The 22,869-nt window shown below is 48.2% G+C and overlaps 1 protein-coding gene across 2 annotated transcripts; it reads right to left on the bottom strand.

Moving 5' to 3' along the window:
• Positions 1–1,155: 1,155 nt before the first annotated feature.
• On the bottom strand, positions 1,156–20,983 carry LOC124680876 (tryptophan decarboxylase 2). Of its 2 annotated transcripts, none has more exons than XM_047215911.1 (13): positions 20,853–20,983; positions 20,590–20,743; positions 18,179–18,251; positions 17,825–18,055; positions 16,690–16,853; positions 16,350–16,490; positions 5,497–5,556; positions 4,687–4,851; positions 4,487–4,543; positions 3,813–3,877; positions 1,766–1,889; positions 1,495–1,632; positions 1,156–1,416 (listed from the first exon to the last, which is right to left on the bottom strand). In XM_047215911.1, coding segments are annotated over exons 1-13 (1,497 nt in total). In that variant the 5' UTR covers positions 20,855–20,983; the 3' UTR covers positions 1,156–1,293. The 2 variants fall into 2 exon arrangements, with proteins under 2 accessions (XP_047071867.1, XP_047071868.1); XM_047215912.1 differs by having other exon boundaries at positions 20,590–20,747; positions 20,853–20,969.
• Positions 20,984–22,869: the final 1,886 nt, after the last annotated feature.

The following is a 22,869-nucleotide window of genomic DNA, read 5'->3' as shown; positions in this document are numbered from 1 at the left end:
ATAGCTGATGGCTTCAGCTGGGATGCATGGCGAGAGCGGCGTGAAGCCGACGCCGTTGCCGTGTGAAACGGTACCGCATGAATCGAGCAGTCTGCATGTTAGGTAGTCGAGTCGTTAGGTTTAATCAGTCAAGAAAACTAGCTGTAAAAACTAGCTGTAAAATCTGTGTCCGAGTCCTGTGGATCTCAGAGTCAGTAGTGGCTAAGTGTAGTCTGTGTGTGCATCGACCCGGACGTTTGGAACCTGGGTGCGCGCGCCGTTAGTGGTGATCTCAGAGTCACGCATGATCTATTAGACTAGCTCGTGCCGTTAGTGGTGAGCGTGGAGTTAGTGGCAGGGTTAGCTGTCTATTTATATCTTGTATGCATCAGAGTTGTAATCACCAAGTTATAGAGTGAAAGAGAAAAGACTAGGCTGTGCGAAACAGCTAGTTACCAAAATCACTAGTGTACTTGTGTACGGTGTTGTGTGAAACAACTACAGAGAGAGCTAGCTAGTCCGGGAGTTGAGCGATTCAACTCTTTCACAGCCAGCTAGCATGCATCATTTTACTCCTTCCGCAGTCCTCCTTTTCCGTGGCTTTTGGTTACTACTACGTAGTACTCCTACTTGCTAGCATTCTCTAATCATGTCTTGTTTTGTTGTTCTGCTCTACATCGACATAGTCCGTGGGTGTGGGAGAGGTAGCTTCCTAAACTGTTTCTTCTACTCCGTGGGTGTGGGAGTACCCATGTACGTCGCGTTTTAATTGTGGCAGCGCATGTACTTCAACTTTTGCCATTTTGCACAAGAGCATACAACGTCTCGCATTCTACCGTCGAAGTGCAAAATCGCACCAAACACTCTCTACACCCTGGAGATGCGTCAAGAATATAAGCCATTAATATACAGAAGCAATTGTATACACCTGGCGCAGGGATTCAGAAAATGGATGCAGAACAACCTACATGGCAGGCAGTAGCATTTAGTTCTAACAATAAAATATAAACAAAATGGTCCTCTACCATTTAGTTCCAATAACAGATTTTTAAATGAAAACTGTTTTTTTTTCTTTTGTCATTTTATATATCGTGGCTAATTATTGGTTTGACCTTAGCTGGACAGTAGTCACAATTACTTCTCGCGAAGTCACATTATGTATTTTGCTCAGTTTCGGACCACAAACCGCCATTATTATCAGGGCCTTCTTTAAAAAAAATAGTTGAATGAGCAGCTGTAACAAGCTTATCAAGCTTATCAGGATAATAGGTATGAATGGTGGAGCTTCATTAATAAGCAACTTGCATCTATAATCTAGGCACTTCCTAAGAGCTTGGTGGCCTCATCTTGCAAAAGCTTCCAAGCGGCATCTACATGTTGCCCCTCGGTCAGCGGTGCTCCAACTGCAAATCTCAAGACAAATTTGCCAGAAAGAACCTGTTGAAGAAAGAACCACAAAGAAAAATCACTGGATATGTATGGTTCATGAATAGATATCGAGATGTGATAACCAACCGTATGTGATATAAAGATCTTTCCACTTGAATTAGTGGTATCCATTAGGCTGTAGTTAAGTTTACGGCCCTTGTCATCCTCGGAAGTTGGGGGCACAAGGCGGAAACAAACAAGGGAAAAGTTCCTTGGAGTTACTACCTAAATTAGTGAAGCAAATAAAAACTCTGTAAGATAAAGATTCCCAATAGAAGAAGACAACACGATGTTCTTTCCGAGAGTTTCGTAGTATCATTAAATAAATATATAGTAATTGGTTTCTTTTTTCCATTACCTCAAATCTTGAATCAGATAATACAAGTTGTTCAAAATGTTTAGCCAGCTGTATGTGCTTTCTGATATAGCCCTGCAGGCTTTCCACGCCATAAAGCCTCAAGACCATCCATAGCTTGAGTGATCTAAAAGAAAAGCGCCACTTGGTAAGAGAAATCAGTGCAATTGTCATACAAGGAACTGCCGCATATACTGTCATAGTGACTGTACTTGGAAAACTGGATGGTAACACATTGATATATGGTGCTAAGAAACATTAAAATTGTAAGATTCTTGTTCTATAATAGCCATATGGGTTCATGTTTTTTCCAAAATGTGTATGGCCTCAAAATTGATCCTGCAATTGCAAGTAAACTAAATGTAGTAAAAAAAACTACAGTTTGGTCTTTTATATTAAACTAGGAAAATTGCCCGTATGTTGCACCGGAGCAAAAACTAATTTGGTCGCACAGGGTGAAGAAATAAATTATTTTTCGTTGTTTCTATTTCTTTTGAAACTCATATCTAGAGACAACATATATCTAGAAAGTAACTTTCAATATCGAGAAATATTACCAACAACGAAGTTCATAAATCGATGCAAAAAAAATGAAAAATAATAGGAACTCTTATTTTCATTCACCTTTGCTAGTACAATCTTAGTGTTTTAGATTTGTCTCGACTCACATGTATCTACTCACTACATAGTGTATGGTGTGTAGTATGTTTTTAATAGAATTATGAAAAAAAACATGTATTCTAATTCAAACCATCTCAGCATTTACTTGATGAGGTCGTTGCATGAATACCTGCTGCATATCTATGAGGGGCAGCTTACAACCGATCGAGAGTTCGGGAGCTAGCAGGGCAGTAAGGCAGCATGATCAGAGTTATAGTTCAATTCCGACGACCCTCGTATTGTACTATCTCACGCGCAGCGGCCAAGCGACCAAATCTGAGTCCAAAGCCGCGTTTGAGGTAGCGCGTGGTAGTACACAGTCTATGTTTTTTTTCCACCCGAACAAGTGAACATTGGAAACTTGCAGAATTTATTTTCTGATCCCGAACGGCGGGACACTGCGGAAGCCGGTGGCCGCCGACACCGGCGCAGTGGCCTGGCATCATCGACCGCGGCAATTAGCGCATTAGTACTGTCCCTACGTGCGTCATGACGGGGTCGAGGAAGTCCGGTACGGGCTGAGACGACCGACTTGATCGCGGCTGCGCTTGGCGAGAGGCAGAGAAGATGATGCCTACTTACGGCTGAAAGCATCCTGGATCAATTCCTTCAACAGGGATGTACTACTCGAGGTGCAGACGCCTGGTGGTCAGCCGGACGCAAGCATTGCTCTAACGGCGGCGCAGGCATTGCTCTATCGGCGGCGCGGTGAAGCGGCCAACGGCCAGCCCAGGTGGCATCAGCCACCGCCAGTTTGTGCACGACATCGGCGGAGATGTAATTTATTCATCTTCTCTCCATCATCCCGGCTAGATAGAATAAGAATATGTTCTCCCGGTTGGCCTGGCCAGGTATATAAATCCCTAGCTAGGCTAGTCGTGTCCGGAGCAAACTCTCATCATCAACCGCTGCCGCAAAACCTGGCTATCTAGGCAGTTCGTAGTTGGATAGGACTTTGTACGTACCAATGTGGGTTGCTCACGATGGACGGACGGACGAAACCAACGAACCATGACGGACACCATGGAAACACTTCGTACTTTATTATTAGGTATAGATATAGATATGGGCAGACCAACCCAACAGAAACTGTTCCGATGTCTTCTGGCGCACCGTGCAGCCATCCAATACCATATGGGATACTAGCAACCTTTTGTTGCTTTTATTTAATCATCTGACTACAGCATTGTTACCACTGGTTATTTCATTTAGCAGTACAGATAGCTTATTACGCGCACTTCATCTTAGAAAAAGATTACTTCTACATGAAAAATATATAATCTGATGCTGCATTCCTTGTCAATTTTTGAATTAGTAAACTGTATGTACGAGATAAATGGTATATTTATTATTTCATAAACGATAACGAAAATTGACAAGAGTATTTGACCTAAAACGACGGCCAAGTGGAATTTGCCAGTCCTTGAAATCAACAACAGAATTTGCTTGGGAAGCCTGAAAATGTAAAACAGTTGTAGCATCACCAGCTGAAACATAATTTTACGAAATACTCATAAAAGCATGCTTTTTATAAATATAGAAACGAAGTAACAAATTTTTATGTATCTTTTTATTTATTATATTGCAGGCATGCAGACCTTGTTAATATTATTTCAATACAATCCTTTTGTTCTCTTGAAAATTTATGATTCAGTTTGTCCAAATAATTGATTAAAACTGCAGGGAATATATATGCATTACTACAAATGAGGTAAAAAAAGTTGATGCAACAAATGAGGTAATTATTATTGAGAATTGCAGCGAAGTTCATTAACAATTAGTCAGGAGATAGTTCCCACAACGGTGCAACCTGCCGGGAGAAAATTGTAGATAGAGTACAAAAGAACTCAAAACTAGCATATTTCCACTAGGAAAAAAAAGCTCCCAGTAGCCATAAGGATTTCTGGTCACGGGAATTTAAAAAAATGGGAAGTCAGATAAAATAACATGCATTCACAATCAAGAGAAAACTCGACCTTTTCAAAAGGTAGATTAATCTACTACCATGAACAATGATGATAAATCTCCAAGAGAAAAATAGAGAAGGGGAGGATATATCTTAACCTTATTCTTAAGAAACTCTGGATTTGTGGATAATGCTTCTATGAGATAACTCTTGTCCTGTTTTTTACTCGTGATGTCAGTTTGCGCATTTGGTATATTGACATAATATCAATGTAAGATGCGTAGGAAAAAATATGGAAAGCCAGATTTCGTATGTGTAAACCACGGTATTCCAATTGGAGCATCATCACATGGCTTACCTTAACCCATAACAAGGAACAATCAAAGTTTGTGAGAAACCATTTGTGTGCATTCATATTGAATGAATCAGCTTCTTCTACCCCATCAAGGTGATGTCTGTACTCTGGGCATATACATGCACTTCCAGCATATGCAGCATCAATGTGGAACCACATGTCGTGGGCCTAACAAACATAATAAACAGACACAATCTATCAACATACATTCACCAGTATATTCAAAAATCTATATGTATAATTTGCACAAGTCATATACAAAATAAGATGGAATGGGAATGTAGAACCAACATTCCAAAAGCATGCTCCATAAAAGATCCCACACATAGGAATTGGTTCCCACTGGAACTGATCAAAACCTATTTTTGCTCAGCTATAATTTGGATTACTGAGGACTAATACGGAAAAAAAAAACTAAATTCAGTTTTATAAAAGGGATTGTTCTAGGTCCCATCTAAAATTTCTGGGAACCGCTGTTAACCGACCAGTTACCCATCAAGGTGCAGACTTATTCCTCAAAAGTGGACATAATACCTAGGTATTTAACTAGCAGCAACACAACAGTGTTCTATGCCTAGCTGGCAGAAGTTCAACAATTTTTTTGCTAATACTTTTAGAAAAGATCGAAACAGAAAATATTGAATATATAGACAGATTGATTACTTTATTACACTAATCTTGATAATTTTCTAATTATCACAATAAACGGGCAGAAGTTCGACCATTTTTTGCAAATACTTTTAGAGAAGATAGAAGCAATATCAGAGACATAGACATAATGTCCTAATTATCACAACCAGCGGGCCTACACACCTGTGCTATCGTTCCTATTTTATGCAAGGGGTCCACGGCCGATGAAGATGTTGTGCCTACCTGCAACAAATAAGAACTTTCTTTAGAAAGTAAAGATGGAGCAAAAATATAAGTGTACTAATGAGCAGATGAAAAGCTAAGCACAACTATTACACATAAGTGAATGCCATTCCATTAACTGCTTTTTGTAACATTCATCATGGTATTGTTAAGTATATGTGGATTGCGCATACTTCTCTATCAGTTTGGGCCTTTGGTTCTACTGGTCGGTGCATGAAAATTAATATGGTTCTACCGCTATTCAACCCGAAAAGAACCACGACAGAGATGAGCAGCTGATTAGGATCATCAAATGGGTAGTGGCCTAATATGGTGGTGGATTAAGGCAACTCTATGGAGGCTTCAGCTTTGGTGAAGACCCGCATTCTCGCAAGTCAAGAGCATGATCTCGATCATCTGCAGCAGGCCAATAATCTTGCCCTCCTCCACCGAGAGATGGTGGTTTGTGGAAATATCCTAGAGGCACAGACCGGACGAAAATACGGGCCTGTCTCAGCACCACACTTAAGAACATTTCTGCCCTCATTGACATCAACGCACCCAGGAAGAAGCCGGTCGCCGTGTCAGAGCAGGAGGGCAGAGACAGGGCAAGCCATCTCAAGATCGATTTTCCCTTTTATGATGAGATGTGGGACTTGCTGCCATGGTTGAACAGGTGTGGATAATAAATCAGGCTAGAACGCGGTGGAGCACGACAAGAAGTCAAGACTTGAATGGACATGTACCACATGACCAAACAGGCTAGCCATTGGTACCACTATCTGGCAGACAAGAATGGCTAGCTGACACAGGATGACTTTGTCAGGCTCCTTGTCAAATCTTCGGTCCTTCCTCGCACAACAATCGCACGTACTTGTAGAGAATATCAGGAGAAGTTTCTCACTATGCTGGCACGTTGAGAATCATGTCCAGACAAGGAAGACTGGGATATCTTCACCAATGGTCTACAGACACCTCATAAAGCTCAGTTGGCGACATGGACGAGACCCGTTCCCTTGGACACATGGCAGACCGTCATTACCCCCATGGTCCTCTTGAAGGGCAACTCCTAGTGCTTGGGCACCTGAGAATAGCTCAGCATCGGCCACGTCATGTAGGCCAAAGCTGTTTAAACGGGTGAGAAACACTAAGCGAGAGGATTGTCATCGACAAGGCTTATCCCCCTAACAGCGATTATGCATTTCAACTTAGCCAGTGCTGTGACAAACCTTCCATATTACTTCTTCTGTGCGGAAATAAGTGACTCAAGATGTTCTAGACGCATTTTAGTGTGTAGATACATCCATATCTAGACAAAGTTTAGTCACTTATTTCCGGATGGAGGTTGTACAGGCAGTCACTGTCTACAAGTGATGGCCACTGATGATGAGGTGGTAGATACATATCACATGACCACGTGCAAAACTCAAATAGCACTCCTGGATTTATTGGCATCTGCTACCCCAACACAATGCAACTACACCGGCAGTATCAGAACCGTCGTACCAGTCAACCCAGGTTGGACCTACACTTGTTGGGACACATAGCTGGGAAGCACGTTAGCACCAAGATACCCCTGAGAGCGGGTTAGTCAGCTCGTCAGTAGAGACAAGGTGAATTCCGGCACCATTTCCAACAGCACCGCTGTCCTCATTGAGCAAAACTACAATTTGACTTCAAGTTCCAGGCATCCTACCAAACCAGTAGGGCCACCACTAGCTGAAGAGCTAGTGGAAATATCTAATAAACAAACAGGGATCTTAAGAGTATCCAACTTGGAATGAAGAGTTAAAAATTTGTTTCTCAGCTTAGATTTTTAAGTGGGTATAAGGAAACATCCATTGGGTCAAAATAACTGCAAACCTGATTCTGTGTTTCCATTATTAACATATCTATATTCCACTAGCAGGGTTTTGGTTACCGGTCGGGAAATCTGGTTACCGACCGGTAACCGAGTTTCCCAAGCACCCCTAGTAAATGCTCTTACCAGTAAAAAACAATCGAGAAATTTTGAATTTTTTGAATTTAAACACCAAAAAACAGGTAAATTTTGGGCCTGATTGGTTGCTCGCATGAAAATTTCCCCGTATCTGCTTTTGGCCCACTAGATGTTGTATGAGGTGAAACGAAGGCTGAGCCTGTTTGTGCACTACGCTTGGATTTCAACAATGTTTCGTCGTGCAGTGTCAGCCCAGTGATTGGTTGGCAACAATGTGAGCTATGGAGAAGAAGTGGCTGTTTGGTTATGTGCTAAGCAGGGATGATGTTACCTCCCTCTTTATAAGGGTGCTCTTACCCCTACCTAGCCGTAACGAAGCCATTAGCAAGCACCGAGGTTAACACACATGATTAGTTAAATGCACAACCTCGGCAACATAAGCCCTAGAACCCCTTGACCAAACACTAGTCATTGTCTTGTACCCATAAGTTCTGAAGCACCACTACAACTAGAGATAGATAGAATAAACAGACATATATAAAAGGGCCACCGCCCAGCCGTAATCGGGGCAGGTGTAGAGCCTGGTGGTGGAGCAGTCCGCCTTGTAGATGACCATCTTCAAGGCGAAGGTCTGCAGCTTGAACTCCACGACATCGCCGTAGTGGAGGTCGTACTTGTAGACCACCTGCGCCCAACTCCGGCCGAAGACGACCTACCCACCATGGTAGGTGACTTGCACCCACTCGTCGCTCTCATCACAGAACCGGCAGGCAAACAAGGGCACACTGCGAGGCAGTGGGATCTGGATCCACTCGCGGAGCGCGTCCTGGAACCATGGCTGGACGACGAGCATGTGGAGGTCGTCCATGTTCAGCTGGACGTCGCCTCCGCGACATCACGGCCCTGGCGATGTGCCCTAGCTTAGGCTGGCGGCCGATGGTGGGAGGTGGCATGAGCACAGCCTCCACCCTCCCTGGCAGCACCGACTTCAGAGCGCTTGTCCAACGGTTGAGGACCTAGTTATCCTGGTAGCCTGGTGGAGGGAACCATCCTCTGCCAACCGTGTCGCACTCTAACTTCACGACCTAGGCAGATAAGACACCTCCTGTAAGTGCCATGATATACATGTATGCCGGTGCAACTATGCCATTGTGTTGATCTCCATCCGGACCATGAGCAAGAACATGATCAACACTATGCAACTATGCCATTGTGTTGATCACCATCCAGAGCATGAGCAAGAGAATGATGAACACAATGGCACAACATGTTGTCCGTGCCTAAGAGCATGATCAACACACTGGCACTGCCATTGTGTTCATCGGCATGTTGAGCATGAGCAAGAGCATGATGAACACAATGGCACTGCCACATGTTGTCCATGCCCAAGAGCATGGTCAACATGATCATCAGTATGGTAGTGCCATGCTCAATATTGCGATAGCATAAGACAAATGCACAAGCTCATAAAACAAATGTACAAGCACATAGGACAAATGCACATGATCAACATCTATGCAACATCTATGCAATCGTTTCACAACGGCACAAAATGTTAGTATATCTAGCCTCACTTTCATGAAGAAGAGGATGACACTAGGAGAGTTGGGGCAATTTTCGTTGGTTTATTTCTCACACAATGACATGCCAACCTGAGGGTTGGGGATACAAATATATAGCTGCTAGCCAGCCACGAATATGCTAAGATGCTAGTCTAACTGCCAGTCCTTGATGCCCCTAAAAGCAGTCAAGGGCGCTGCTAACGGCTAGTCCTTGATGCCCCTAAAGGCAGTCAAAGATGCTTTCCTATCCTAACAGCAGTCCTTCACAAGGAACGTGTATGCTGCAGCCAGTCCTCCCAGGACTATGTACAGCAGCCTCTCCACAGAGACAACAGTACATGGACTTTATCCAATATTCTCCCCCTAAGTCTTGTACGTCGTCTTGTGGGAGCGCTGAGCCATCCCGATCCGGAAATAGAGCTTGAGGAACTTGATCCTCCCAAGAGGCTTGGTGAGCAGATCCGCGAGCTGATCTGTGGTGTTGATGTAGCTTGCCTTGATGCTCCCATCCTCCAAGCAGCCTCGGATGAAGTGATGTCTCAACCGAATGTGCTTGCTCCGTTCATGGAAAACGGGGTTCTTCGCCAGGGTCAGAGCGGACTTGCTATCCACCAGGAGATGCACAGCTCTAGTGTCTCGACCGAGGAGATCACCAAGCAGCCGAGCGAGCCAGAGCCTGAGTGCAGGCGATGGAGGCCGCGATGTACTCGGCCTCGCAGCTGGACAGGGCCACCACCTGCTGCTTGACCGACTGCCAGCTCACAAGGCACTTGCCGAGGAAGAATAGAATCCCGCTCGTGCTCTTGTTGGTGTCAATGTCGCCGGCATTGTCGTTGTCGCTGTACCCGACGAAGTCTGCCGCCCCAGGACACCTAGGGTAGTGGAGGCCATGGTCGAGAGTCCCCGCAATGCAGCGGATGATCCTCTTCACAGCCTGCAGGTGCTCCGTCGTCGGTCGCTCCATGAACCGACTAACGTAGCCGACGGAGAAGGCCAAGTCCGGCCGTGTGTGGGCGAGGTAGCGAAGGCCCGACACAAGATGCCGGTATTGTGTGGAGTCCACTTCCTCCGTCGTGCTATCGCGGCTCAATTTCAGCCTCTCCTCCATCGGAGTGAGGGCTAGGTTGCACTCGGTGAGCCCAGCTAGCTCAACGATGTGCTTGGCGTAGGCGGTCTGCCGAAATGTGATCCCGGAGTGGTCCTGGTGCACCTCGATCCCTAGATAGAAGGAGAGGAGCCCCAGATCACTGATCTGGAAGGTGGCCTTCATCTCTTCCTTGAACGCCGCCACCTCTGCATCCTTGATGCCGGTGATCACCAAGTCGTCGACATAGACGCCTACCAACAGGGTGTTTCCTCCACTCCCCGTCGGTAGACGGCCGCCTCGTGCGGGCTTTGCTTGAAGCCCATTGCCTTCAGCGTGGAATCCAGCTTAGAATTCCACGCCCGTGGTGCCTGCCGCAGGCCATAGAGAGCCTTGCGCAGGTGGAGTACCTTGCCCTCCTGTCCGCGAATTGCAAATCCCGGCGGCTGCTGCATGTAGACCTCCACCTTCAAGACGCCGTTGAGGAAGGCAGACTTGACATCCATGTGATGGACGCGCTAGCCCTCCTGGGCAGCGAGCGCAAGGAGGAGTCGCACGGACTCCATCCATGCCACGGGAGCGAAGGCGTCATCGAAGTCGACCCCCTCCGGATGCAAGAAGCCTCGTGCCACCAACCAAGCCTTGTGATTGAAGATGGCGTCGGCTTCATCTCTCTTCAGCTTGAACACCCATTTGAGAGTGACCGCGCGGTGACCACGAGGGAGGTCAGCAAGCTCCCAGGTGCGGTTCTTCTTGACCGCATCCATCTCCAACTGCATGGCGGCACGCCATGCTGCGTCTCTCTCAGCCTTTGCAAAGGACTGAGGCTCGCAGTCATCACGCGCAAGTTGCAGCTGCGCCTCCAGGTCGCGTGGCACCTGTCCCGGCATTGGCTGGTCGCCGATAAGGTTCTCCACCGTACGGTACCGCAGCGGCTCGCCGCCATGATACACGTCGATGCGCTCCCCGTCGTGAGAGAGCGGGGAATCGAACTCCACTGGGCTGTGCTCAACATGAGCTGGTGTAGACGTGCCCGGAGGAGTGACTGCCGGTGTTGGAGTACGTGGTGACGCTGGCTGTGGTGGTGTAGCAACCACGGGGTCAATGGAGACTTGGGGACTGCGGTAGGCGAGCTTGTTGAAGAAGAGCTGCCTACTCCCCCGGCTGCCTCGAAGTGGACGTACTCGACAGAAGTCATCATACGTCGGAGTCGAGCTGTCCTCCACCGCCTTGCCCCATGCCCATCCTCACCCTTCGTTGAACACGACGTCTCGCGACGTGCGCACACGCTGTGTCTTGGGGTCGAGGATGTGGTAGGCCTTCGAGCTCTCCGAGTAGCCAATGAAAACTCCCGGAGTGCTCCTGTCGTCGAGCTTGCCGATGTAGCTGAGCTCCTTGGCGAAAGCGATGCAGCCGAAGACCCGCAGGTGGGAGACTGCCGGCTTTCGCCCATGCCAGGCCTCGTACGGCGTCCTGCCGTCGAACGCCTTAGTAGGCGAGCGGTTGAGGATGTAGACGGCTATCAGCACCGCCTCTCCCCAGAAGACAGCCGGTATCTCTCTCTGCTTGAGGAGGGCCCGAGCCATCCCCACAACCGTCTAGTTGTGCCGCTCGACGACGTCGTTCTGCTGCGGGTTGTAAGGCACGGAGTAGTGGCGCTGGATGCCTTCATCAGCGCAGTACGACACGAATTCAGTCGCTGTGAATTCGCCGTCGTTGCCGGTACGCAGCACGTGCAGCTTGCGGCCGCACTCCGCCTCCGTAGCAACCTGCGAGCGCCTGATGGCGTCCGCTGCCTCTCCCTTGCTGCCGAGGAGCACCACCCACATGTACCGGGAGAGGTCATCGACGAGCAGCAGGAAGTAGCGTCGTCCTCCTGGTGTGGCCGGTGTCACCGGGCCACACAAGTCCCCGTGCACGAGCTCGAGCTTCTCCTTGGCTGCGAAGCTCGCCTGCGCCGAGAAAGGGAGTCGTCTCTGCTTCGTCAAAACGTAGACGTCGCAGAACTGCTCCACATGGTCAAGGCACGGCATGCCTCGCACCATCTCCGTGGTACTCAGCCCCTTCATGGCCTCGAAGTGAAGGTGCCCGAAGCGCTCGTGCCACTGCCACGCCTCGTCCTCCCGACGAGCAGCGAGACAGAGGGGTTGTGCCACCTGCACATCAAGAACATAGAGGCGATTTGTGCCCCTGGTTACCTTGGCAAGCAGGCGACGGTGGCGATCCCAGATGCGCAGAACTCCGCTCTCGATCAGCACGCGGGAGCCGTTCTCATCTAGCTGTCTCAGGCTGATGATGGAGTTCCTCAGCGCGGGGATGTAGTAGACACTGATGAGCAGCCGGTGCTCTCCAGTCTTGGCGGCGAAGATGACGGAGCTGACACCCTTGATCTCCACGGCGGAGGCATCCCAAACTTGACGGAGCCTCGCACGTCGGAGTCGAGCTCGGCGAAGAACTCCCGTCGGCCGGTCATGTGGTGGGTAGCGCCAGTGCCGAGGCACCACCCGCTAGTCTTGTCGTTGCTGGAGCAATCGCCGAGAAGGGCGTGTGCTTTCGACTCGTCAAGGTGGAGGAGAGTGGTACGGTGGAGACCCGCTGCGGTCGGTGCCGCTGGAGACAGCTCGATGCTGGCATGCGCCATGAACAGAGATGGCTCCTCCTCCCCAGCCTGTGCGACATGGGCCTGGCCACGTCGTGGCTGTCGGCACTCGTTGGCCCAATGACCAAGCTTGCCGCAGTTGTGGCAGACGTCGTCCTTTGCCGGCTTGGGCTTGCCGGCGGCGCCTCCGCCGGCATCACCTTGTGCCTTGGCATGGCCATCCTTCCGCGCCTTGCGTGGCTTGCCGCGCTTGCGGCCGCCTGTCGAGGAAGAAGACTCCCCCTTCTTCCTGTCGCCGTGGCCGGCATCCCACTGCTCCCGAGTGAGGAGCAGCTTCCCGCCGGTGGTGATGGGCCCCGACGAAGACTGTGGGTCGTCGGTGTCGACGACCTTGAGGCGACCTATCGCCTCCTCTATCGTTATGGTAGAGAGGTCCAACAGGGCCTCGATCGAGCGAGCCATCTGCTTGTACTTCTCGGGGACGCGGTGAAAGAGCTTCTCGACAGCTCTCTCCTCGTCGTAGGCATCATCGCCGACCTGCACCATCTTCTGCAGCAGAGTGTTAAGACGGAGAGCAAAGTCATCAACATCCTCACCTGGCTTGAAGGACAGGTTCTCCCACTTCTTGCGAAGTGTCTGCAGTGTGGACTTGCGAGCACGGTCGCTGCCGATGCGTGTCGCGGTGATGGCGTCCGAAGCCTCCTTGGCAGTCTGCTTGTGGGAGAGCGAGAACTGCATCTCGGTCGGGACTGCGGCGATGAGGGCATCCAGCGCCCGTCGATCCTCATGATGGTCGACGACGCCGTCCTAGACTGCCTCCCACATGTGCCGCACCTGGAGCCTGATCTTCATGATCGCGGCCCACTCGACGTAGTTGGTTTTGGTGAGGGTAGGCCACCCAACACCGGGACAAACATCCCTGACCACCGTCCGGACCCCGTAGAGGCCGCGGTATTGGTCATCCCAGCCGCCACCTCCGTGCGCGCCTCCTCTGGGAGCGCCATCCCGAGGTCCGCTGCGTCGGCGCTGCCATCAGCAGAAACAGAGTTGTTGGCGCTTCCGCGCAACACCTCGACCTCCGCCGCCGCCGCATGTGCTGCCTCAACGGCTGTTGCTGCTTCTACCTCTACTGCCAGCTCCGCCGCATGTGCTGCCGCAACACCTCGACTCCCTTGCTGTCGCCGCAGCGGCTGCTGCAGCCACTCGTTCACGTTCCTCTGTCGCGGCGATCGGCCTCCTGCCGACGCCGCGTGCTGGAGGTAGCCATGTGCTGAGAGTGGGCGTCGGACATGGCTCGCTGCTGGGGGGCTGAGCGCTGCTTCCGACGAGCTGGTGCTCGACAACCCAGATGGAGGGAATTAACCAGGGGCAGTTGAGGCTGCTACTGGCTGGGGCTGCTCCCTTCCCTGTGAAGGGGAGGAGCAGGAGGCTGCAAGATAACCTTGCTTTGATACCACTTGTTAGTATCTCTAGCCTCACTTTCATGAAAAAGAGGATGACACTAGGAGAGTTGGGGCAATTTTCGTTGGTTTATTTCTCACACATCTCACACAATGCCATGCCAACCTGAGGGTTGGGGATACAAATATATAGCTGCTAGCCAGCCACGAATATGCTAAGATGCTAGTCTAACTGCCAGTCCTTGATGCCCCTAAGAGCAGTCAAGGGTGCTGCTAACTGCTAGTCCTTGATGCCCCTAAATGCAGTCAAAGATGCTTTCCTATCCTAACAGCAGTCCTGTCCTTCACAAGGAACGTGTATGCTGCAGCCAGTCCTCCACGGGACTATGTGCAGCAGCCTCTCCAGAGAGACAACACTATAGGGATTTTATCCAATATTTATTAGTATCTCTAGCCTCACTTTCATGAAGAAGATGATGAAACTAGGAGAGTTGGGGCAATTTTCGTTGGTTTATTTCTCACACATCTCACACAATGCCATGCCAACCTGAGGTTGGGGATACAAACACAAAATTACTTCCCAAATTGGGAAATCTACATTGCGCATGCAGCACCTCGAGAAGAAACCCTACTACCGCATGCATTTTAGCCCTAACGCCGCCCGGCCGTTCGACGTACATAGCACCTTCATTGGATGGTACCAAAATCGACCAACCCTAACCGCTACCTAAATCTGCGAGATTCTGCGCCTACCTTGGAGAAATCGGGCGTCCTCGATGGCAAAGGAACGCTCCTAGAGCGGGACCGACCCTCCGGAGCCCGGAAAGAAGAGGACGGCCTGGTCAAGGCAGCCGCCGGAGGGGTCAAAAAAAAACCCTGCCAAATCGGCGAGGCTAGGACCTGCGTAGGCAGGAGCAATGCTCTGCGGACCAGGCGTCACCATCGATGATGATCTGCCGGTCAGATCCGTGATCTCCGACGCGGCCGCCATGATCGCCGCCCTCGTCGCGGGCGGCCTCGAACAGAGCGGAGACGGCTGCTTCAGAGCAGCCGTGAGGTTGCTGACTCCGTTGGCCACGAGCAGGTCCAGTTGCCGCGCCGCCCACACCTCCTATGCGCGACATCTTCCGCTTTGAGGGGAGGCCATGGGGCGGAGGCTGAGGAGGAGGAGCGGCGGCCATGGACTTTCCGAGGAAGGTGGGTGTGCCGGTTGGGCGCTGAGGAGAGTGGGGTGCGGGAGTAATGGGTTTCGCCTCGTCTCCCGCGCTTCCCACCGCGTGCGAAACAGTAGCGACGCGGTGCTCGCCCGGACATGTCCCCAAAAAAACGTCCAAATCGGTCTTTCCTCTCGGGCCTACTTTTGGTCTGCTTTAAATGCCATGTAAGATTTCAGTGCGAGCTGGGCTTCTATACGGACTTTTTTGGCCCACTGGATAGGGGAAAACGCTCTGTGGGCAACCAATCAGGCTCTCTATGTAGTCTTCCAAAGTATACAATCTGAATACATAGCGTGGTGGTAGCAGAGGGCTGAGCTCTACACGCGGTGCAGGGTTCGAGTTCTCCAACCCACGGCACTATTTTTTGACGATTATTATCTATACTGTCAAATTTCTCATAATTATGCAAAAAAACATTGACGCCAATGTTCGAACCTGTACCTGGGATGTGCATACATTTTGGAAGGAGCAAGACCACTACTGTGGAAGCCAGGTTGTGTTCATGTGGAGTTCGAAGCGTAAATAACCCTTGCTGAGAAATTTTAAATTCAAATTTTAGTTTTTTGAATTCACTCGAAAACCAGTCAGGAATTCTCGGTGGGAATCCCGAGCATCTTCGAGATTTTTTTTGTCGGGAGCCAAATACCTTGTCTACTACAATGTCATATATGGTGAATATGGCCTAGTTGAAAATTCAGGGATAATTTGTTATAGAAGCTTCAGAAACTTCATAAGTAATCAGTAGTAATAGGGAAGGGGATGTTCTATATCCAATGCAAAATGCAAGGATCAAATTCAATCTTATTACAAGACACGAAAAATGAAACTTCGTAGTGAGTGTACCATGATACTAGTACTGTGCATTTTTTATCTTGCAAATGGGATTGAATTTAATCAGAATTTTTGCATGGATTTAGAACATGCATTGTAGTAGAGATAAAAATTATTTGAAACTCACACATGTTTTCATTAACTCTAATTTGCATACTGAGAAATCACGGCTTATTGCTTACTGTTGCACAGATGAAGAATGGTATCAACCCAGATGACAAGTCAACAGAAATGGCTTCGCTAACTGCTTCAGGTGCAACAGCATAATTATTACTACAGTCAGCCTTCACAACTCTGAAATTCTCAGGGAAAATTCCTGCAATCTATAAATAGAAGAATTTTAGCTCAGGTCAAAACAGATAAAGAATGTACAAGAACATAATGCACATTATCTAACTTCTCTATTGCCATTCTTTAAATAACATCAAATCCAAAGAACAAACAAAGACAGGTAATTTATTCATAACAAAAGATAAGTAGAAATCATTCTAGTGAGACTTGAGTTGGATTATATATGCATACCTGGCATGCCTTCTGCAGAGCAGAATGTGTCTGATCAGAAGCATAAACCACTAATTTTTCAAGGGATTTTTTCCCCTGCTTTTTTAAAGTTCTATCACGTGCAGCCAATAGTACAACAAGAACTGCTTCACTGGCAGTACCCTGGATTACTCCTCCACCAAGTGCTGTAAAGAAGGACGCAGTAGAGAAATTCGGAAGCGTGTCTTCAGCTAAGGATTACTATATCAAGAGATAGCAGTTATATGTACCATTCTACTAAAGCAGCATCTATAAAGTAGATGTCTCAGATAGGGGATAGTCCAAATCACAGACTGTATCATAGGATCCTATCAAACTATTTCGATCCCAATCCACGTAGGAGAATGATGATGTGGTACCATATAACTCTAGTAACATTACCCACAAAAAAATAACTCTAGTAACATGGTGCAGACCATCAATCTCTAGAGCCCTGATTTTGAGGTAAGATCCTATCATGATGATAAGATCCACGAACATGAAAACAATCCAACATAGGACCACTATCCTGCCAATCTTGATAATTCTGTACAACATGGCTACATGGTTATGCGATTGCTAATGGTACAGCTTGATAACTATAACAGCCATTAAAAAATCTAGATTGTCCTAAGTTGCATATCATCATCTGTTCAAAATTATGACTAATACTGTGTGGAGAAGTATATAATTGACTTTGGAATTAATGTCCCTGGATTTTTATTGGATTTTTTCATAGCACAGTATGATTGAAAATTATAGTCAGTGTCTTGCACTGGATCCTGCAGGAAAGTAAGAAATGGCCACATTTTTTAATGGAGTAGCTTCAACAAGTAGTTCAAGATTCTATGTATTAACGTTAAACTAGACAAGACAATCAACATGTCAAGGAAGAATGAAACAAGAAACATTACCATAATAAATAAAGAATGGAAATGCACAATAAACAAATAATTGAACAGCCAAGTATGGGAAGTTCCACATAGTGATTGTTAATCAGAACCCTCTCAATCATAATTATCTAGAGATGCCACTGAATTATGAGGTGCTCGATATAAAGAACCAAATTGCAAAAAATATATGTTGTGATCAAGAGACTGTTTATGAATCAAACCCAAAAATATGATTGCAGCCTTACCAGATGACAGAAACTGGCTTGGAAGCTTAAGCATTTTTGCGAACCAGTCTAAGACTATAACCTCAAGCTCGGTAGCAGCAGGAGAGGTTATCCAACTGAAGCCAACGATGTTAAAGGCAGCACTAAGCATCTCCCCCAGGAATCCAGCAGTGCTGCTATTTGAGGGATAGTAAGCAAAATAATTTGGACTTTGCCAGTGAGTTACTCCCGGTACTATCTTCTCTCGTATATCTGGGCACCAAAAGTATTTGTTGAATAAAATAAAATTTAGGTTCATTTCAGCCTAGCTCATGGATTGCAATTGATAAACTTAAATTTTGATGTCACTTGAAAGTGCTCTGGAAGGAAGATCACCATCAAAAAGGGCATCCAAAGTATCAGGTTGGTTTGGAGCTGAATCCGGAAGAAGTTCCTTTAGATATCCTGGCTGCAATGAAAACACCCGATCAAATGGACATCGGTGCACAAATCTTAGTGGAGCGCCAAAGGTAGTACTTAACACAATCTATCTTCTGTAGACAAAGAGCAGTAAGTTTGACTGTTTGCTTAGTTCTTTAATGAGAACATGACCACTTCACAACACAAGGGATGCATAGTTTTTGACCCTTAAAATAAAGAGAGAAGGAAAAGGAAGTTCTGATGAAACCTCCCTCTCGCTCCCCTAACCCTAACCTCCCTCCCACTCCCGCGCGGCGGCGCCGCGCCACGCCGGGCGGCCTCCCCCTGCGCTCCCTCGGCGTCCCCTCCCCCCGGCCTCCTCTCCCGTCGCCGCCACCCAGGGCATCTCCGGGCAAAGCCTGTGTGGCGCGGCGGCAGGGGAGGCTCTCCTCTGTCGCGGATCGGGGGGCGCGGCGGCGTCCAGCCCCTCCGTCCATAGACGGCGATGCGGGTTGGCGGCGACCTGGGCGAGGCTTCTAGCTGGCGACGACAACAGGTGGTGGTGCACTGGCCCCTTTGGGTCCGGCGGGCTCCCCCTTCTCCGTCCTCGGTGTGGAGGCTTCCCCGGGCTATCCCTGCATCGCTGAGGACGGCCGGAACCGGTGGTGTCCATCTCCTGCGCCGGAGGTGGTCGGCGGGCCGCGGCGAGGGGACCTGCCGTTCTGCCTAATAAAGGCGGTCGTCCTAGGATTCCTCTCGCGCCAAGTGAAGATCGGTCGGATGCTTCTTCCCGCCGGGTTGGCTGGATTGTCATGTTCCGGAAGGTCCTGCCGGCGAAATACATTGTGCGATCAATGCCTGAAGATTGCTGGATTAGGTGCTTTCGGTCGTGCGCACCCATGTTTTTTATCTGACCGTTTGGTTTCAGAGGGAGCGCTTCGAAGCTCTGTTGGCGGTTAATATCATGGAGCTCGTTTTTTTCCATGGTGCTGGCGGAGAAGGGCATGAAAGCCGAGATCGGTGGAAGAGCAACGGTGGTTGGATCTTGGTGGTGAGGTGGAATTGGCTTGGAGTTTCGTGACTTCGAACAGCGGCTTGTATGTGGGGGCGACTGCACAGGAGAAGTTCAGAGTTCTATCTTTCAGGGTGAAAATCCAAGGTCTGGCCTTAACTGGTTGTGCCTGGCAATATTCTTGTTGAAGGCATTGTTTTGAGAGAGAGGACTTTCGACAGCGTTTGTGCACTGTTTCCTTCTTGGAGGCGTCGCTTATGGAGAAGCTCCCAGTGTTGCTGTTTCGAGTTTTCGATCTCTGTAGCGGGACTTTTTTTTAATTCTTCTTTCTTTTTTGGCTTTGTGCATCCTTTATGCCATTAGGGCATGATGTTGTTGCAGAGGCTGGGTGTAATTGGTATCTACGCGATATTAATATATACTCTTTATCGAAAAAAAAGGAAAAGGAAGTTCCAAGTCCTTGTATACACTACAGAGTGGCAAACTCAGGATGCTTGTGTGCTGTTAAAACTTAGGCGTCCCCCTTAGGCCTTGTTCGGCAGGAGAGGATTACCCACCGTGTTCTTGGTGGAAACACTCCAGCCACCCGATCCCGTCCGATTCTATCCCACGTCAATCCCTTTCCAAAACGCGAGGTGGGGTGAGCATTTCTAATCCTCAGAAACCTGGCGTGTATATGACGGGTCAAACAGGCTGAAACCAACCGAAACCGGCTTACCGAACGGGCCGGTCGTGGTTTCTAGGGGATTCGAATTGGGCCGGGATAAGCCACCCCAAAACTAAAAAAAAAACGCCTCTACCGAACAAGGCCTTAGTTGTACCTGTACCGCCTTATAATTAAGTCCTAGGATGCATTCTGCAGTGCCACAATAGATAGTTCCACATTTATCCTCCATCACCTACACCTTTTTCCTCTGTTGTTCATTCATACCATCTACTTTACCTACTTAGCCACTTTTACGACAGTTCCAATTTTCTATTTCGCTATAGTCGTTCAACGCAGAGAACTCTGACCCCCAGTCTCCATTACTTATTGTCCTTGTGAACCTCTGTAGTCAGTCCTCCACTCCAATTTTTCATTTTCCAGGCAGCCAGGATGTATGGCAACTTTAGACCTCCATAGACACTTTGATAAATCTTCGTAACTATACCTCTATTCAAGCCCCGTTCAATTATGGCTCTTGCCGGCGCCCTAAGCCTGCCTGCGTATGCTTGCACTTATCAGGGAACAGATGGCAACGCTATTCCTGAGACTGAGTGGCAGCTAAGTATGCCACCTCTCTACAGCACCGAAGGCTAGTGGATGGGTCAGTCGGCAAAGTCCATTTACAGTACGTAAGTGCAGGATTTGCAGAAGAGTCAAGAGAGATCGTGCCTGAACTTGGCTGAGGACGGGAAATGTTTCGATAGATTTGTAGTAGTCGGCGATGAAATCCACCATCCGGTGCCCGCACTCCCGAAGCTGCTCCGAGTCCATTGGTCGCATCGACCAGCCGCCGTCGCCGCCATTGCCGGTACCACTCCCGTCCCTTACTTGGCAACAACAAACGATGAAAAAACAACATAAAAGTTTAGCGCAGGTTATTACAAAAAGAAAAAAAATCGATCTGCGGGCATGAGGAGCGATGAGATGTTCACATGATAGGGTTGCAGTCCGATGGCAGGAGGGAGAGGGGGAGGAGAGCAAGAGGATACGGTGACGGAGAGTGGCGGCGCGAGGGGAGGAGTTGAGGGGAATGGATTTTTTTTTCTCTTTACCCGTTGGGCTTTTATCAGCCGTCTGGATATAGTCCTGGTGCGTATCAGCGTATGTGCTTTGTGGGGATCGCAGGGGTACACGCATGCAGGGTGCAGCCGACGAATCAAACAAATTGGCTTTGGAATTTGGATGCACGCGGGTAGTTTAGCACCTCTGAGTTTGTACGAATCCGACGATTCTATTAATATCTTGGGAAAATCTATGCATACACAATGCATTGTATTTTAGCGCGTTATTCTAGGTAGAGATATGATTTAAAGCAAGTTCAATAGTAGAGTCAACTGTTGGCCATAAGCCAAGTGCTATGTCATCTATAGTCATTTTAGAGTCAATATGTACAATAGTGAGCTATAAAATTATACTACTTTATTAGTGCATGACCCACCATTCTCTCTCACAAAATACATAGGAGGATGTGCTAGAGCCAGCTATTGCACGAGAGTACACTCCTCTTTTCTCTCCTCCAACTAGATATTAATATATTATTTTAATCCTTATAGCCAGCTAACTAGAATTTATTGTGCTTACTCTTAACAAATAACATCTACAATACATTGTTTTTAGAGCTGTATCAACACTTAATGATTTTAGGCTAATGCATGCATTTCATTGGATTAGAAACACTTTTTTGCCTAGTGCAATGTTGTATCTTAGCTAAGATACAACAACTCTCTCTTTCATCAATCAATTAATATAGTGTCACGTCATCAAATTTTGCTGACATGACATTATAATAAATTAAGAAAGAGATTGAGGTGGTAACTAACTATGTTACTGTAACATCATACTTCTCAAGACAAGATGAGTCTACAACCTAATAAATATGACCTTACATGATACTACCCACTATAGAGGTAATAACATAGAGTAGTAACATGCACATGTGAAAGGCCTATGACTAGTCTGATAGTGTGCCAACACTACGGGAACCAGTCAAGGGGCCGACGGACGGTGGCCGTCGGCACAGCCTACCTTGTCGTCATCCCAGACCTGTGCCGACGGCATCCGCAAGCACAATAAGACCTCGGCACAGCCAGGCTGGCCGTCGGCACAAGGTTGGCCGTCGGCATAGGGCGCAGCCCGACGGTGGACCCGAGCCATCGGCACAGGTGGTGCAGGACCCACACGACGTCTAACGGCCGTTAGCCTAGGAAGGAGGCTGTGCCGACGGCACAACCCTTAGGATCGGGCCGCCGCTGAACTGCCACGCGTCGACATGGTCGATTCTGTGCCGACGTCAATGCGACGATGAACCTGTGCCGACGACCATGCCATGTTCATCGGCACAGGTTTGACCGAGCCAGCCTGAGGGCCGTCGGCACAGCTCCTACCATTTGTTTTTTTTTTTGTTTCTGCCTGCGAAATGGCAGTTAATTCACAGCTTAATTAGCAGTAAAAATAGAAGTTGAATCATATGAGGTGGATCACAACAAGATCATCATCGTCATCATATAGAATGTAGCAACAAGATCATCATCATACAAAATGTAGCAACATTATCGACACATGGTAGCAACACCAATGACACATGTAGCAACACCATCAACAGTTACACACGATTGACACACACCAGCTATACACCTAGCTAAGGGAAACTAAGATCATGGGCTCCAAGAAAGGTCTTCACTCCCAAACTCAGGCGTCCGACCTTTGTCTAGGTAAACCGAGGTAGAACCAGCACCTGAACCACCGCCAGCAGGAGAAAAACCGGAAGCACTGGGAGAATGGAGGCCCGGGTGCATCGGTGTGCCCTCGCGCGACGAACCAGGAGAGGGTCGGGTCCGCGAAAATCCCGTTCTCTACATGTTTGAGAAGAGTTAGCATCTTAGCCATGTGAAAAGAAAGCGGTGACAAGTGGTTTGGCACAGAACTTACCGGAGTACGTGCGTAGTATGT

The sequence above is a fragment of the Lolium rigidum genome, unplaced genomic scaffold, assembly GCF_022539505.1.
Source record: "Lolium rigidum isolate FL_2022 unplaced genomic scaffold, APGP_CSIRO_Lrig_0.1 contig_30217_1, whole genome shotgun sequence".
Taxonomy (NCBI): Eukaryota; Viridiplantae; Streptophyta; class Magnoliopsida; order Poales; family Poaceae; genus Lolium; species Lolium rigidum.
The sequence above is the reverse complement of the archived record's forward strand: the minus strand, read 5'-3'. Positions and strand labels throughout refer to the sequence as shown.

Coding starts and splice junctions, on each gene's coding strand:
- LOC124680876 (XM_047215911.1), bottom strand. Junction 5,557..16,349: donor CATTCTTCATCTGTGCAACA/GTAAGCAATAAG, acceptor TATTTGTTGCAG/GTAGGCACAACATCTTCATC. Junction 1,417..1,494: donor AGATCTTTATATCACATACG/GTTGGTTATCAC, acceptor TTTCTTCAACAG/GTTCTTTCTGGCAAATTTGT.